Raw genomic sequence first — 14,813 nt, 5'->3', positions numbered from 1 at the left:
GTGTAGTTGGGAAAGTAGTCGCTTAGAGCCTTGTGAGTACATGAAGAATCCCGGGCATATGGGTGTTGGCCAGTTACTAGTTTCTTATCAGCTACCTCTGTCTTAATTATTAACCCATGTCTATGTATTTCCACATGGTCTTACCGAGAGCGGAGGAATGGCGGTTCTGTTCTCTCCAGGCTCTCCATGTTGACTTCTCCTTACTACTTCCTCTCTCCTCCTTGTCTCCTAGCCCCTCCTATCTTCCTTTCCTATTGGCCAACAGTGCTTTATTATTAACCAGTATGAGAAACATATATAGAATGACATCTCCCATCATATGGGTACATTTTTGTTACTTAAAATGTGTCTTTTGTGTCCATAAAAAGGGGCTTGTGTTATTTTTCACCATTTCGTTTTTATTTTTAAGTGTGTATGCATGTGTTTGTGTGTCTGTGCCGGTTTACACTGTGGGTGCAGTACTCTAGGGGACCAGAAGAGGGCCCAGATCCCCTAGAACCAGAGTTACAGGCAGTTGTCAGCCGCCCTGTGTAGGCTGCTGGGACCCGCGCTTGCATGCCCTCCTGCTAATTCTGTGTGTGTAGAGCGTGAGGTTTTAAACCCACGTGGCAGGGTTTTTCCCAGGGATGTCAGTCTCTTGGGTTGACACGTCCGTGGAAAGCGGGGACCTACTTAGAGCACAACTTAGAGAGAGGTAAACTAGTACCTGCCCATTTGTAGCCATAGTTGACAGGGTCAGAGTTACCAACTGAACGTCACTTTAGTTGGCGGCTTCCCTGTGCCGCTCACTAGCGTCTCTAATCACTGCTGCCACCAACAGAGCATCAGTGTTCACCAGTGGGAGGCTGCTAGAGTAATGGCGTTCATCTGTCCATCTGCAAAGCTGTTGCTTGTAGGACCCTGGGAAGAAGAGACGGCCCCATGTGGCTTCAGCAGCTTTAGACCAGTGATGCTCAACCTTCCTACGACCCATTAACATAGTCCCTCTTCTTGTGCTGACCCCCAGCCGTAACATTATTTCCGTTGCTACTTCATAACTGTAATTTTGCTACTGTGATAAATCGCAGTGTAATATCTGATACGCAGGACGGCTGATCTGTGACCTGCAGAGGGGTCGTGACCCACAGGTCGAGAACCACTGTCCTAAGTAGTTTGGTGGCTTGGTGTTAACATTGGTTTCTTCTGAATTTTAGAACAAGCACTGGCTGATTAGGCAAGCCAAGACTCCAATGACGAACTCTTCCATCCAGTTCTTAGATGATGCGTTCAGAAGGAGGTAAACACCCGCTCTGTTCTCAGTGTGGATAGCTTTGAGGCACTGCCCTCCCCAAGCGGCCGGCATGCCTTTACCCTCACATGCATGAGGATCTCCAGACTGATTTAAATGTCCATCTCTGAGACTTGGTAAAGAATGACAAACTTGAACTATTTGCTAGAAAATCTTTTTCCCCAGGCTTAAAGAAAGGGTTACATAGAAATCAGCCCAAACCTTGAGGAGAATGTTTACCTTTGGTGATTGGAATTTGCGAGATGCACTAGGCCAATTTTTAAAACTCCACTACTTTCTCTTAGAGTGTATTGAATTTGGACCAGAGGTGGGTGAACATTTTTCGTTGGACCAGATGATAGTAATAATAGCAAATGTTGTAAGCTTGCGGGCCATGTGTCCCAGCACAAGGCAGCTATAGGCAATATGAAGATGTTGCTGCGTGTCAGTAAGATTTTATAAAAACAGGCAGTAGACAAGCTTTGACCTTTTGCCTGTAGGCCAATGGCTAGTGTTTGGACTGTTAAAGAGTAGTGTAATTCAGACTTATTTAAACCAGTCTGCAGTAGTCTATACTGAATTAACAACTGCCCTTTCTGAATAGCTCTATCCATACAGCAAAACAATAAAGTTAGCTCATTGTTAAAAGGCTGATTTATTTCTTTGGAGACAGATTTGAAATGAAGTAATCGCTGTGTTCTGGAATTTTCTAATCTATCTTTGCGATGGCAGTCTGGGGGACAGGTTGGGCAGTTGGTGCTTGCTTTAGCGGGAGGGATGAGTGTTTTTGTGTAGCCATTGCCCTGAAGTCCTGCTTACACCCTGCGCTGGTGTCCAGGTGGCAAACCCTGCTCTCGGTTGACGACCTTGTGGAGAAGCTGGTCAAGAGATTGGATGGTACCGGCGAGCTGGACAACACGTACATCTTCTACACCTCAGACAACGGCTACCACACAGGTGAGTGGCGGGCCAGCGCTGCCCACCGTGAGAGCACATCCGCTCTGTCACCCGTGTGGTGGGAGTTCAGGGCTTCACAGCTGTGGACTCGCCACGAGGAGGCTCTTGTCCTCAGACGCCTCAGTGAGAGGGCATTTCCTCCAGGGAAGCCAGGTTCACTACTCGCTATTTCCAATGCTGAGCTGCCTGGTCTCGGGCAGGAGCAGAGAAAGCATTTACCATATTAGAGACGGCCATGGAAGAAGAGAAGAGCTCATGTGTAGGATAAGTGAGACTTGGAGAATGTGGTGTTGTAGGTGGGAAGCAAAACATTGTCCCACAAGCACAACCTTATTACCAAATCGTGTAATGTGGGAGAGGGGAAGCAGTATTTATGGTTTTTGAAAACTGCAGTCTGAGCAAACTCCATGCCCTTGACTTGTACCCTCCCAACTTGGACAAGGGTTTTCGTCTTTCTGTGTTTCCTCTTGAGTTAGTAATAGTCTTGCTTTCATTTGTGCACATTGACTCAGCATTTAATATATTATTGTGAGAGTTCCTTATCATGCAAAGAAGAAGCTAGTGTGGCTGGATGTGATGATGTGAGCTTATTGTATTACTGAGAAGGCTAAGGCCGGATTGCTTGATCTAGGAGCTTGAGGCCAGTGTGGTCAGCGCAGACCCTGCCTTCCCATCTTCCTGGTCAGCCTTCCAGCTGCGGATGGTTCTCTGTGTGGGTTGGTGAGGGGCAGGGGTCTGATCAGACCATAGCACAGATAGGTGGGCTTCTGCCACCGAGCTACAACCCCAGCCCTTGAGTTTGTGATGGGTCTCACTTCGTCTCTCAAGTCAACCTTAGCCTCTGATTCACCTGCTTGGCCTCTGAGTGTTGGGATGATGTTGTACCTTGGCATCCACCTGTTTTCGAAAGGTTTTGAAGCAACTCCCAGGCACTTGTGAATCCACAGATGGTTTCCACGCGCATCTAATTTATCAAACACATAAGTCCACATGTGACCTTGAGTTCTGAGCTCCTCTAAGTCTCGGTGGCTGCTGACTTACTGAGAAGAGCACTTCTTTTGTCCTGGAGAACAGGTTTTATTCTGGATTTGGCCAGTTGACCATCTGGTGAGGCCTTGCTTGTTCATCTCCACTCAGTTTCCTGTAGGTTGGTCTGAGATCTGGTGACCTGACACACATCAGTGTCTTCAGACCAGGGAGGCCACCCCACCCCGGTGACGCTGTGGTATACTTCCCGTCTCACCAAGTTTGTGAGACACGAGTGTGGATGGATGGCCAGCTGATCTAACCTGCCCCATTGCTCTGAGCCTGTCACCCAGATTCCCTTTGAAAGCCGTTGCTGAAACTTCCTCATACCGAGCTCTGCCGACGTCCTCTTTCTGTCCCCATCGTGTCCGTGGAACCCCTCAGGAAGCCTTTCTCTTTCGTGGCCTTGACTGCAGAGCATCAGGGGGACGGAGTATGTTCCTCTCTTTATGTGGCAGCGTTTGGAGTGACGTCAGCCACCTGGGATCAGATCACATGTGCATACATGCTTATGTATATATATCTCTCGTCCCTTCCCAGACATTACTTGTGTCCGTTTGTCCTGTTTAGTTACTTATCTGGAGAAGGTAAACTCAATCCCCCCCCCCCCGTCTTGTGGTAAAAAGAAACCCAGGCAAGTTTAAGGTTTCTGTTATAAAACCAGGAATTAAGAGGCTGGAGAAATGGCTCAGTGGTTAAGGAGAGTACTTCCAGAGGACCCGAGTTCAGTTCCCAGTACCCATGTCAGGTGACCTGTAACTCCAGCTCTCCTTCTAGCCTTCGAGGGCATGCACACATGTGACATACATTGATACAGATCCACGCATACACACACAACACATAAATAAAAAGTCTTACAGCAACATCTCTGTGGCTTTTCAGTGGCCCAGATGTTGGCTGTGTTGCACACCTGTCCTGGCAATGGTGCCCCAGATGTTGGCTGTGTTGCACACCTGTCCTGGCAATGGTGCCCCAGATGTTGGCTGTGTTGCACACCTGTCCTGGCAATGGTGCCCCAGATGTTGGCTGTGTTGCACACCTGTCCTGGCAATGGTGCCCCAGATGTTGGCTGTGTTGCACACCTGTCCTGGCATAGTGCCCCAGATGTTGGCTGTGTTGCACACCTGTCCTGGCAGTACACTGACTTTGTGCCTCTTGTTTCAGGGCAGTTCTCTTTGCCAATAGACAAGAGACAGCTGTATGAGTTTGACATCAAAGTCCCACTGTTGGTTCGAGGGCCTGGGATCAAGCCAAACCAGACAAGCAAGGTAGGTGTCCGACCGCAGCTGGTCCCGTGTATGGTGGCACTTGCCTCGAGAAACCAGCAATACTCCTGGAGAGGAAGGTGGCCGGTGTGTGCTCCTCCGCCTTTGTGAACCTTAGAGTGACTTTTTTCTCCTCTTGTCCACTGCCCTCTGTGTGTGTTCCCACTGCCACACGTTTGTGTCACATGTATGTGTCACGGCTTCATTTCAAAATTTACTTCCGGCACTAGACTCTCATGAGGGTCACCATCTGAGTATGGGGTTTCCTTTCCAGTTTCTCTCTCTCTCTCTCTCTCTCTCTCTCTCTCTCTCTCTCTCTCTCTCTGTCTCTCTCTCTGTCTCTCTGTCTCTCTCTGTGTGTGTGTGTGTGTGATTGTGTGTGTGCACTTTCACGTATGGCGATACATGCGGTGTATATCTTGCACATGCATGCATCTAGAGGCCCAAGGGTGGTATCAGTAATCATCCTTGATCAATCTTCTACCATTTTCTTGATTGCTCTCGCACCATATTTATTAAGGCAGGGTGTCAGTCAAAAACAGACCCCACTGACAAAGTAAGTTTTGCTACCCAGCATGCTCTGGAAATCCTGTCTCTACCTTGCAGGGCTGGGGCGGAGGTCAGGCTGCATACCCACCAGGGATGACTTCTGAGCCGGCCCGGCCCAGGGGAAGTAGATGTGATTGGAAGTCTGGCGGCCACTATTAGCTCTAATGCTCTGACAAAGCCTCGTTCTCCCAGCTCCTCAGATTGGGACAGTGTTGTGAGCCACCCCGTGAGTTCCCCAGTGAATTCACTGGAAGAGCACCACGTGCTGTTACCCATTGAGCTGTCTCTCCAGCCACTTCCCCTGTTCGACTGTCCCTGAGTGGTACCCTGACATCTTCCTAGACAGGGAAGCTAAGGGCAGGTTTGGTGGTGCTCCATGCTCTTGCCAGATGGACCCTTGGAACCTTCTGCGGGGAGGTATGACTTGCCTTAGCCAGCCCTACGAGGTGTTTAATATCAGAGCTTCGGTGTCTGAACCCTGACTGTGTCCCGAGAGCACATCTGTCAGGTGGTCATAGGACAGGAGTTAGGGAAGGGGAGAATTTTCTGCTCGCCTCTAAGTTCCCCACACAGTGTGCACGTTTTGAAACCATCTGCTTCACAGGCAAAAACCCTGCCTGTCCTGTTTAGAGAAACACAGTAATTGCATATATGTGGGAAGAAAGTATCCTGAGAACGCGTGTGTGTGTTCGTGGTGCTTTTCGTTCCAGGGTTCTGTTGCTTTAGTGTTTGGTTCGTCCTCTGCTCTGCTTTGACGACTCCATTACCTATGGGACAGGCTGCTCCTTTCCCTCCTGGACTCTGTTTCTCCTGCTGTGGTGATCTCTTCCTTAGTTATCCAGACTTGCCAGCTGGGAGCCAGGCTGCTCAGTTCAAGGGTGGGGGGGTCTGGAAAGAAGGGTTTGTGGGTGTCGATAATCTCCGGGGACAGCTCTGCTGAGCTTTTTCAGGGACATACTGAATTGTCCCCGTGGAATGGTAATCCTCTGCAGCTGCGGGGACACGCTAATGGGTTCAGTGCCCGGTTGCGCATTGATAGCTCTCCAGCTAGCAGGAAATGGGAGCCCCAGTGAACAGTGCCTTGACGGTGTTCTGCTTTTCATACAGGCCCTCCTGGTTTGGTTTTAAATTAAAAATGACAGTTGATTGACTTAGTTTGCGAGTGTGCACTCGCACTGAGGACTGTGTGCGAGGCCCAGGGGACAGCCTCAGCTGGTGTCCTTGGAGCGGCTCCAGTGATTGTGTCTCACTGTGTGACCCTGGCTGTCCTAGAACTGCTCTGTAGACCAGCCTGGTCCCTGTCTCCACTTCCCAAGTGCTGGGATTAAAGGCGTGCACCACAGGGCCTGGCTTCTCAGCTTGGGTTTTGAGACAAAGTCTCTCTGACCTGGAGGTCGCCCTGCAGGCTAAGCTGCAGGTAGACACGAGGGGCCTGAGTTTGTTCCTCGGAATCAACATGGAAAAGCCTGGGAGCCCAGAGGCTAGCCAGCCTAGCCAAACAGTAAGCCCCAGGCCAGTGAGAAACTCTTAGAAGAAACATACCTGAGGTCCTCTGGCTTACACACACATACAGTTTCAATTTTTTTACATTAAAACTGGCGCAGCCCCCACTGTATTTAAAAGGGACTATAATGGTTTTTGTCCTCAGGAGAATTATATACAGAAGGAAATCGATCTTCTACGCCAGTTTCTAGAATGCTTAGTTTTTGTATGTATATATTTACTGTGTGGCATGATGCACATCAGGAGAGCTTGGGGATTGAATTTAGGGTGTGGGCTTGGTGACCTTCACCCTCTGGGCCAACACATGGGCCCTAGAATGTTTTCCTTATAGCAGGTGTTCTGTGCTCTTTAAGGAAGTTGTTGATCAATTAGAGTAAGTTTTCTGCAGACTTCATGGCCTAGGGCACAACCAGGCAAGTGGTACCCACCTGTAGCCCAGCGCCAAGGAGGCTTAAGCAGGAGAGTCACACGTTCAAGACTAGCCTGGGCTACCTGGCATACCCTGTCTAAAACAAACTGAGGACCGTGCAGGTAACACTGTGACTTTGTAAAATGATGAGTTTCCCTCTTCCGTGGTGTGAGAAACATCCAGGTTTGAGACTTTAATAAAACGTTTGTGGGTGGGGAATAGCCAGGCCTACATCGAAAAACCCCTTCTAAAAAAAGAATGTGTTGGTGGAGCTAGAACAGTGGCTTGGCCGTTAACAACAGTGGCTGCTCTTGCAGAGGACCAGGATTCAGTTCCCAGCATCCACACCAGCTACTCACAACCATCTGTAACTCCAGTTTCGGGGGGGGGGGGGGGATCTGACGCCCTCTTCTGGCCTCCAGGAGTACTGCATGCATGTGGTACATTTACGTCTGTGCAGGCAAAAAACACAGATGTAAAATAGAAATACGTAAATCTTTTTAAAATGGTAGGAATGCGTGTGAGATCAAATTGTGTGAGCAAATGTGATGGTCAGCTAATGATGATGTGCGTGTTTGTGTACACCAGATAGGCCTTGTACTTGAAGTTGTAGCTGAGTGTGTGGAGCTGCGGTGAGACATCCGGCTATCAGAAAGCGAGGGCACGGTGTTCCTGGGGGACGTTGTTCCTGGGGGACGTTGTTCCTGGGGGTTGCTCAGGGTCTATTAGATGGAAAAGGAAGACAAGACAGGCTGTATCCCGGACTGTTTTCTAAACCCCTGCAGATGCTGGTCTCCAATATTGACTTGGGCCCCACGATCTTGGACCTTGCCGGCTACGACCTGAATAAGACACAGATGGATGGGTTGTCCTTGCTGCCCATTCTGGTGAGTAGAAAGCCCACAACCGAAAGAGCCGGAACTGAGATAAACCCCGGGTAGACAGAGACAGAGGACAGGGCTTGTCTCTAGCCTTGTGGTGGGAAGTATTCCTAAAGGAAGAGATTGATTGGGTCACTTGTCCCCTCAACCGGGGGGGGGGGGGACAATTAAAAAAAATCACTAGAACAAACCTATGATGACCAACAGGTGGGAAAAAAGATATTTGCAACTACTTATCAAAGGATAGTTGCAGGCCTGTGAGGTCTTAGATTGACACCTAGAGAAGAACAGGAAAAGGCCAAAGGCCGGCCAGTAAGGATCCACACACCCTGCTCACAGTTTCCTAGGCACCCTCTGGTGCTTGCCTAGTGTGTGCAAGGCCCTGGTTCACTCACTAGCACTGGGGAAAATACTCCTAGGGCTTGAGATGGTGGGTGTCAAGCAAGCCGCCATCAGCTGTTGAGGAAGGCATTATTAGCCTGGCGAAGGGTCCCCTCTGGCCTGGCCTGCCTTCGGCCTGTTCATCTCTAGAGTCCGTCCTTGGCTGACCGCTGGAGCGCAGCCTCACTCTGTCCCTCCCGCCCATCTCCTGATGCTCTGCAGAGAGAGGGTCTCGGTGTGTTGCCCAGCGATCAAACGGGGCTCAGTCAGTGCTCGGGCCTCAGCCTCCCACGTAGCTGGCGCTGCGTGCTTGGGGGCTCCTGGCAGTTAGGCCCTGCCTGTCCACCCCAACCTGTTCCAGCTTCCTCCTCGTGGAAGCTGGGGTCATGGCCCGCCTGGACCCACGTTCTCTTCTCAGCTAATCTGACTTCATCTGCTTGGGTCTCGAACTTGCTCCTCTTCCAGTGTTTGTACGCCTGTCTCACGTGTGTGCGTGTGCGTTTCAAATGCCACACCTCGCTCCACACAGCTGATGTGCGACAGAGTAAACGTGATGTGTGGGTTGTACTCCAAGACCCGAGCCCAGCAACTCCTGTCTCTCAGGCCCTCTGAGCTGGACGCCACTCACTGACCTGGAGTTGGCGCAGCCGCACCGCCGCCGCCGGTCCTTGTTTAGCTGCCGCTGTGTCACGCCTACTGCCCTGTAAAGGGACCGTGAGACAGTCTAAGCATCTGACCTTGTCTTTAGTTACAGTGAGCGGCCCAAAGGAAGGGCTTTACCTATCCGTGCGTGCCTCTCAGAAGCCCCCTCTGCTTTCCTTTCTAGAAAGGGGCCAGTAACTTAACCTGGAGGTCAGACGTGCTGGTCGAGTATCAAGGAGAAGGCCGGAACGTCACCGACCCGACCTGTCCTTCCTTGAGTCCCGGAGTGTCTGTGAGTAGCAGCTTCCTCAGCGCCGCTCATGCCGTGGAGCAGCGCCAGTCCGCTTGGGGACGCTGCTGGCGTCGCGCACCTTCCCACTCTGCCTGCCCGCTACCGTCGGAGGGACCGGTGGAGAGACGGGCTCGCCCATGTGCCAGCACCAGTGCTTTACACCGGCGGCGAGCGGGCAGGCGCGATGGGGGATTGAGCCTTGGTTCCCCTGACACTACAGTGTTCTGAGTGGAGGACCCAGCCCAGTGTGGGTGCACACGCCTGTGTAAGGCGCACAACACAACCAACTGGACTCGCAGAGCCTGTGGGAAACGTGGGGTTTGTACTGCTGAGATCGCAGGGTGCTCTGTTTTCCTTCTCACCCCGGGGTGACGATCCCAGGTCCTCCCTTGAGAGGGACGCATCTGATATCTGGTTCCCTCCCTGGTGGCCTGGCTACACAGCCAGACTGTGCCTGTGTCGCCAACAGGCACTTTACTATGTCAGAGCAGTCCTCGTTTAACTTGTAAAATATTCCTCCAGCAATGTTTCCCAGACTGTGTGTGTGAAGATGCTTACAACAATACCTATGCTTGTGTGAGGACGCTGTCGTCACTGTGGAACCTACAGTATTGCGAGTTTGATGACCAGGAGGTAAGGGGGGACTTGGGGCTGGTGGCATAAGATCAGTCCCAGGGAGGGTGACCCAGGACGATGTCCTCTGGCTGACATCTCTCCTGCAGTTCAGAGACGGGCTCACACGGGCAGCTTCATTCTGACTTCTCTGCTTGCCACCTCCACACCCACACACTTTAAATGCACGGTTGACCTTTCAGCAGGGGCTAGAAGTACAGCCTAGAGCATCTGCGCAGAGGAACCAGGCATTCCGGCAGGCTGGCCAGCGTCTCCCACCACGCAGAAGCTCCCTGTGCTCACACAGCCAGCACAAGCCAATGCCATCTGTTATTACTAGGGTGGGGACAAAGGCCCAGAGGGGCCGTCCTTGGGGGAGGGTGGGACCGTCACACTGATGACTGTGGTCACCTGAACCATGGCTCCTGTGAACACTGGGCCTGGCAGTGTGTGTGTGTGTGGTGGGGGAGTGTTCAGCACCCTCCTCCTACCGGCTGACGGCTGAAAAACAGCGCTCACAAGTGTTCAGTTGTGGACTATGTCTCCCCACTCAGCAGCACATTGAGCAGGAAAGCAGGTTTCCCTCAGCTGAGTGGTCCTTCCTGTGCTCATGTTTGATACCGCTGAGTTGTAACAGTGTGGAGGAGAGGGGAAGGTACTGACGACAGGCAGTCTACCGTTAGAAATAATACAGTAGCCTTCCCCACAGCCAAGAAACATCCCCGCGACTTTTTAAAATAGGAAGCGGCTGGGAAGTCTTTAATCCCAGCACTCTCACGAGGAAGAGGCAGGCAGATCTGTGAGTTTGAGACCAGCCTGGTCTACAGAGCAGGTTCCAGAACAGGCTCCAAAGCTACAGAGAAACCCAGTCTCCCGAAAAACCCAAAATAAATATAAGAATAAAATAGATCATGGTTCATGTGCCAGATGTGAGAGCACTTACCCATCCTTGGTGAATCCCAGGATTCTGAGTATGGCTTCCGGCGCCCCCCCCCCCCCCCCCCGCCACACCAGCAGCTGTGATGCCCAGGATTCTGAGTATGGCTTCCGGCGCCCCCCCCCCGCCACACCAGCAGCTGTGATGCCGTCTTGGTACCGAGGTCAGGTGTTCACCCTCTGCAGGGTCTTAAGTTAATGCTTCTGAAGACGTGTGATGGGCAGTGGCCTCGGGTCAGCATGGGTTGTGTATCCAGCGCAGTGACCCCAACACAGACGTGTGCGACTGTGGACTCTGAAGCCTTAGCCCACATGATGGACGGGCCTTGGTTTTTCATCTATTTCGCCCCTTTCCATGTAGAAATAATGGGCTTGCTGGGTGTCGGTGGCGCACGCCTTTAATCCCAGCACTCGGGAGGCAGAGACAGGCGGATCTCTCTGGTGGATCTCTGAGTTCGAGGCCAACCTGGTCTAAAAGAGCTAGTTCCGGGACAGCCAGAGCTGTTACACAAAGAAGCCCTGTCTCAAAAAAACAAGAAACAAAAAGAAGAAGAATATTTTCTCAGTCTAACCTTTGCTTTTTTCTTTCCTCCTTCCTCTCTGCCTCCAGGTGTTTGTCGAAGTCTATAACATAACTGCAGATCCAGACCAAATCACCAACATTGCTAAAACCATAGACCCGGAGCTTCTGGGGAAGATGAACTATCGGCTGATGATGCTCCAGTCCTGTTCCGGGCCAACCTGTCGCACTCCAGGGGTCTTTGACCCTGGGTAAGTGTCCCCCATCTCCAGTCACTTTGCTACCATGCCTGGAGGTCACGTGGTTTTCTGGAGGCAGGGGGAGGCCATTGGCTGCTGTCTGCTCTGAGCTGTCACTCTTCTGCCTTCTGAGGGAACGCTGTGTTCTTGCTGCGTCAGCTTGTTACGCTGGGACTTGGCTCTCACTGCCGGTGGCTGCTGAGTCCGCAAGGTCGGCCCTGCCCAGTGCTGCCCTGGTCCTAGGCCTTCCAAGAGCATGTCTTCATGTCTTAGAAATCCAGGCATTATTAAACACACACAGATGAAAGCAGGAATGAGCTCAGACGCTAAGGTAGACCCCACTGCAGTGCGTTCACTGAATGGCAGTCGTCACCTGCAAGGTCGCATGTGCCTGGAACTCTGGAACCCTGTCTGCAGGACACCGGCTGCCACTGCACATGCATCCGAGCTGCAGCAGCAAGAGGCACCCTGCTGTTATTTCATCCCTTACAGGCGGTGACGTGGGGGTGAGGGAGGCGAGGTTTCCAGGTGACAGCAAGGTGTGACTCACTGCCCTCACACTGGATTCCTCTGCTCTCCACGTTAGGGAGAGCGTGGACTGCAGACTGTTACATAGCACACACGCAGCCAGAAACGTACCCCAGGCTGTCAAGACAGACGTACGGCCCCCACGTGAAGGGTTTTGTTTTGAGACAGGCCTCTCTCTGTGCGTCTTAGCCAGGCTTCCTCTGCCTCCTGGGTGCTGCTGGGATTAGAGGTGCACCACCATGCCTTGCTAAAATGAAAAAATGAAATAGCGAGGCAACTGTACAAAAGACTAAAAGAGAATGTCGTTTTACCTGTCTTAAACAGGTGATTGTAGTGAAGCTCATGAGTCATTCTCCATCCGGCCTCCACCCTGTCTGAGTAGGTCCTTCGCAAAAGCAGACGTCAGCTCACACACACCAACTTTGTGATTTATCTATCCAACTGGACCTAATACTTTTAACCATATCTTCTTTGGCTGGCCTTGAGGAGCTAACCAAACCCTGAGGCAGGAGGGAAGGACTCTCTAGGGTTAGGACACAGTCCTGCCCGAGCGCCTGGCCACTCAAAAGACCTTGAGCCTGCAGGCTCTGAGGGGTCAGCACCGCCGTCTGGGATGCTTTACCCTTTGGGACTCAACTCTCTCCCTTAACCCTCTCACCTTTAACCCCAGCACTCAGGAGACCGAGGCAGCAGATCTGTGGGTTTGAGGACAGCCTAGTCTACATAGCTACATCCAGGCCAGCCAGGGCTGTGTGATCTTTTTCCTTTTAAAGAACCTCCTGCTTTTCACCATTAAACCTTTTCTCTCCCTCACAGTGTGTGAATTACTCTCACCTTCAGAAAGCACGTTTACATTACAGCCGCCTCCTGCGGGCGGGCCCCTGGTGTTGGAGGCTCCTGCCCGTTTTTCTGCGGCAGAGTAGTATGCCTTCACAGTCCCCACGCCTAGCCAGCCTTCAGCTGACAGAAAGCCTCTTTTCCTTCCCGCAGATACAGGTTTGACCTGCGTCTTATGTTCAGCAATCATGGCAGCGTCAGAACGAGAAGGTTCTCGAAGCATCCTCTGTAGTGACGGTGCTCGGCCTCTGCAGCTGGATCCTCGAACACCCCTCTCTCACGAAGGGGTGGTAGGAGGAGCCCACGCCTGGAAGAGCCCTGGCCTGGCTGTTTCAAGCCCTGTTTGAAAAGTAACTTCCAGTACTGTGAATCCAACCCTGTGTCAGAAGTGGCTGACCCTGTCTCTTCCTCAGATGACCACCAACACTCCTGAGGTCTTCCCCGTCCCTTCATCTTGGGTGGGCACAGTGTGCGATCTCCCACGTGGTCGGTCAAGTCTGCATCTGTAAAACTGTTGAGATATGGCAGTACTTTAGGGCACAAAGCAAAGGCCGTTTGGAATGTAGCTAGCCCCAACTCAACAGCCCTGTATAGCATTTCAGACTGAGCCCCTTGCCATCAAACACACACAGCCCTGAAACCAGCCGTTTGTGGAGATGTAGAGAAATGTTTAAAACATCCATCCTGCTGGAACAGCAAACAGGCTGTGTGGGGTCAGTCCCCTACCCCTAGCTAGAAGCTTCAGCGGCTCCAACCGTCGTGAGCTCTGAGAAGTCACGCCAAGGGTAGGGCAGCACGCTTCACCAGCGCCAGTGTGGATCTGGCCCTTGGGTGAGCAGGTTGAAGGGCTGCACATGGAAGTGCCTGTCCGGAGGGGGGGGGTCTCACGTGTTAGTGCCACAGACCACACCGTCATCGTGACCAGCTGCCCTTGTCATTTAAAATACTACAGTGTCGTGGTTGTCATGAACCAGCTATTTCTCTCCCTCCCCCCCCCCTTCACGTAAGCTCTTGAGTTTCCAGAGTCTTGAATTAACTAGGGTTCTAGTCAGCCCCCCCCCCCCCCCGTCCAAGGTTCCTGGCTGCCTGGAACCATGTTGTCCTGTTCCTTAGCTTAAAAGATCTGCCCTACTTAGATGGTGACTGATTTCAGCTTTACACAGCGTCTGTCCAGCTTTAAACACCTGGGACACAGCTGGAAGTCACTTTGGGGATCTCACAGGCCATCCTGGGGTCATAGCCATGGAGTTCATTCCCGTAACTCCTGTGACCCCAACAACCGCGGTGACCCCGAGAGAAACTGGCATGGAGTGGACGCTCTGCCCTGGCTGCTTTAGAGGAAGGAAATATTTTTAAGTTACAGAAGTGAATGCCAGCATTGGCCTTCATTTGCTTCACTTGATTCTAAACGCCACCAGCCATTAGTGAAAGTTGACCGCAGTTGTTCCCAAATAAAAAGTAACCGGCTCGTACCAGGCCTTGGGCTGTGCTGTCGTACTCTTCAGCTTTGTGGCTGGCTCGTAGCAGCAGGTGAAGACAAGTCAGCTGCCAGTAGTATTTCATTTTCCCCAGCTGCCCTCACGTTCGGGCGGCGGGACATGTGCCTCGGTTAGGGTGCTGTCCCTGCTAACGCTGGAGTGGAGCTGGGTTTACCCTAACAGACCGCAGCGGGCTCGGCTTGCCACCTACAAGGGACGCCCTGAAGAGCCTTGGAATCCGGACCCCAGCGAGTATTGCCATGTCCGCCAGTGCTCTTCGGAGCAGAGAACCGAAAACCAATGTGGGATGCGGGCTTCTGCCTTAAACGATGTCCCGCTTTAAAACTGTCCCTCAGGCCGTTCCTCAGTAGCGGATACTTATAGAGTGTCTCTGGGTTTAACAGATGGTACAGTTGCAAACACCTTTTGATTCGTCAGTGCTAGGGTTCTTGTACAAAATAAAGGGTAGCTATGGAACACACCTTAACCCG

General features: G+C 51.9%; 1 protein-coding gene across 1 annotated transcript in view; it reads left to right on the top strand.

The window, feature by feature from the left end:
- Gns (glucosamine (N-acetyl)-6-sulfatase) overlaps positions 1 to 13,855 on the top strand; it is a 28,732-nt gene extending 14,877 nt beyond the window's left edge. The window contains exons 7-14 of the mRNA XM_051176172.1: positions 1,194 to 1,276; positions 2,106 to 2,224; positions 4,415 to 4,518; positions 7,762 to 7,863; positions 9,065 to 9,172; positions 9,695 to 9,805; positions 11,331 to 11,491; positions 12,998 to 13,855. Coding sequence (XP_051032129.1) covers positions 1,194 to 1,276; positions 2,106 to 2,224; positions 4,415 to 4,518; positions 7,762 to 7,863; positions 9,065 to 9,172; positions 9,695 to 9,805; positions 11,331 to 11,491; positions 12,998 to 13,076 — 867 coding nt within the window. The 3' untranslated portion in view covers positions 13,077 to 13,855. The remainder of the gene's footprint in view (positions 1 to 1,193; positions 1,277 to 2,105; positions 2,225 to 4,414; positions 4,519 to 7,761; positions 7,864 to 9,064; positions 9,173 to 9,694; positions 9,806 to 11,330; positions 11,492 to 12,997) is intronic.
- Positions 13,856 to 14,813: the final 958 nt, after the last annotated feature.

The sequence above is a fragment of the Phodopus roborovskii genome, unplaced genomic scaffold (assembly GCF_943737965.1).
Source record: "Phodopus roborovskii unplaced genomic scaffold, PHOROB, whole genome shotgun sequence".
Lineage (NCBI taxonomy): Eukaryota > Metazoa > Chordata > Mammalia > Rodentia > Cricetidae > Phodopus > Phodopus roborovskii.
This window is presented reverse-complemented; position numbering and strand designations above follow the sequence as displayed.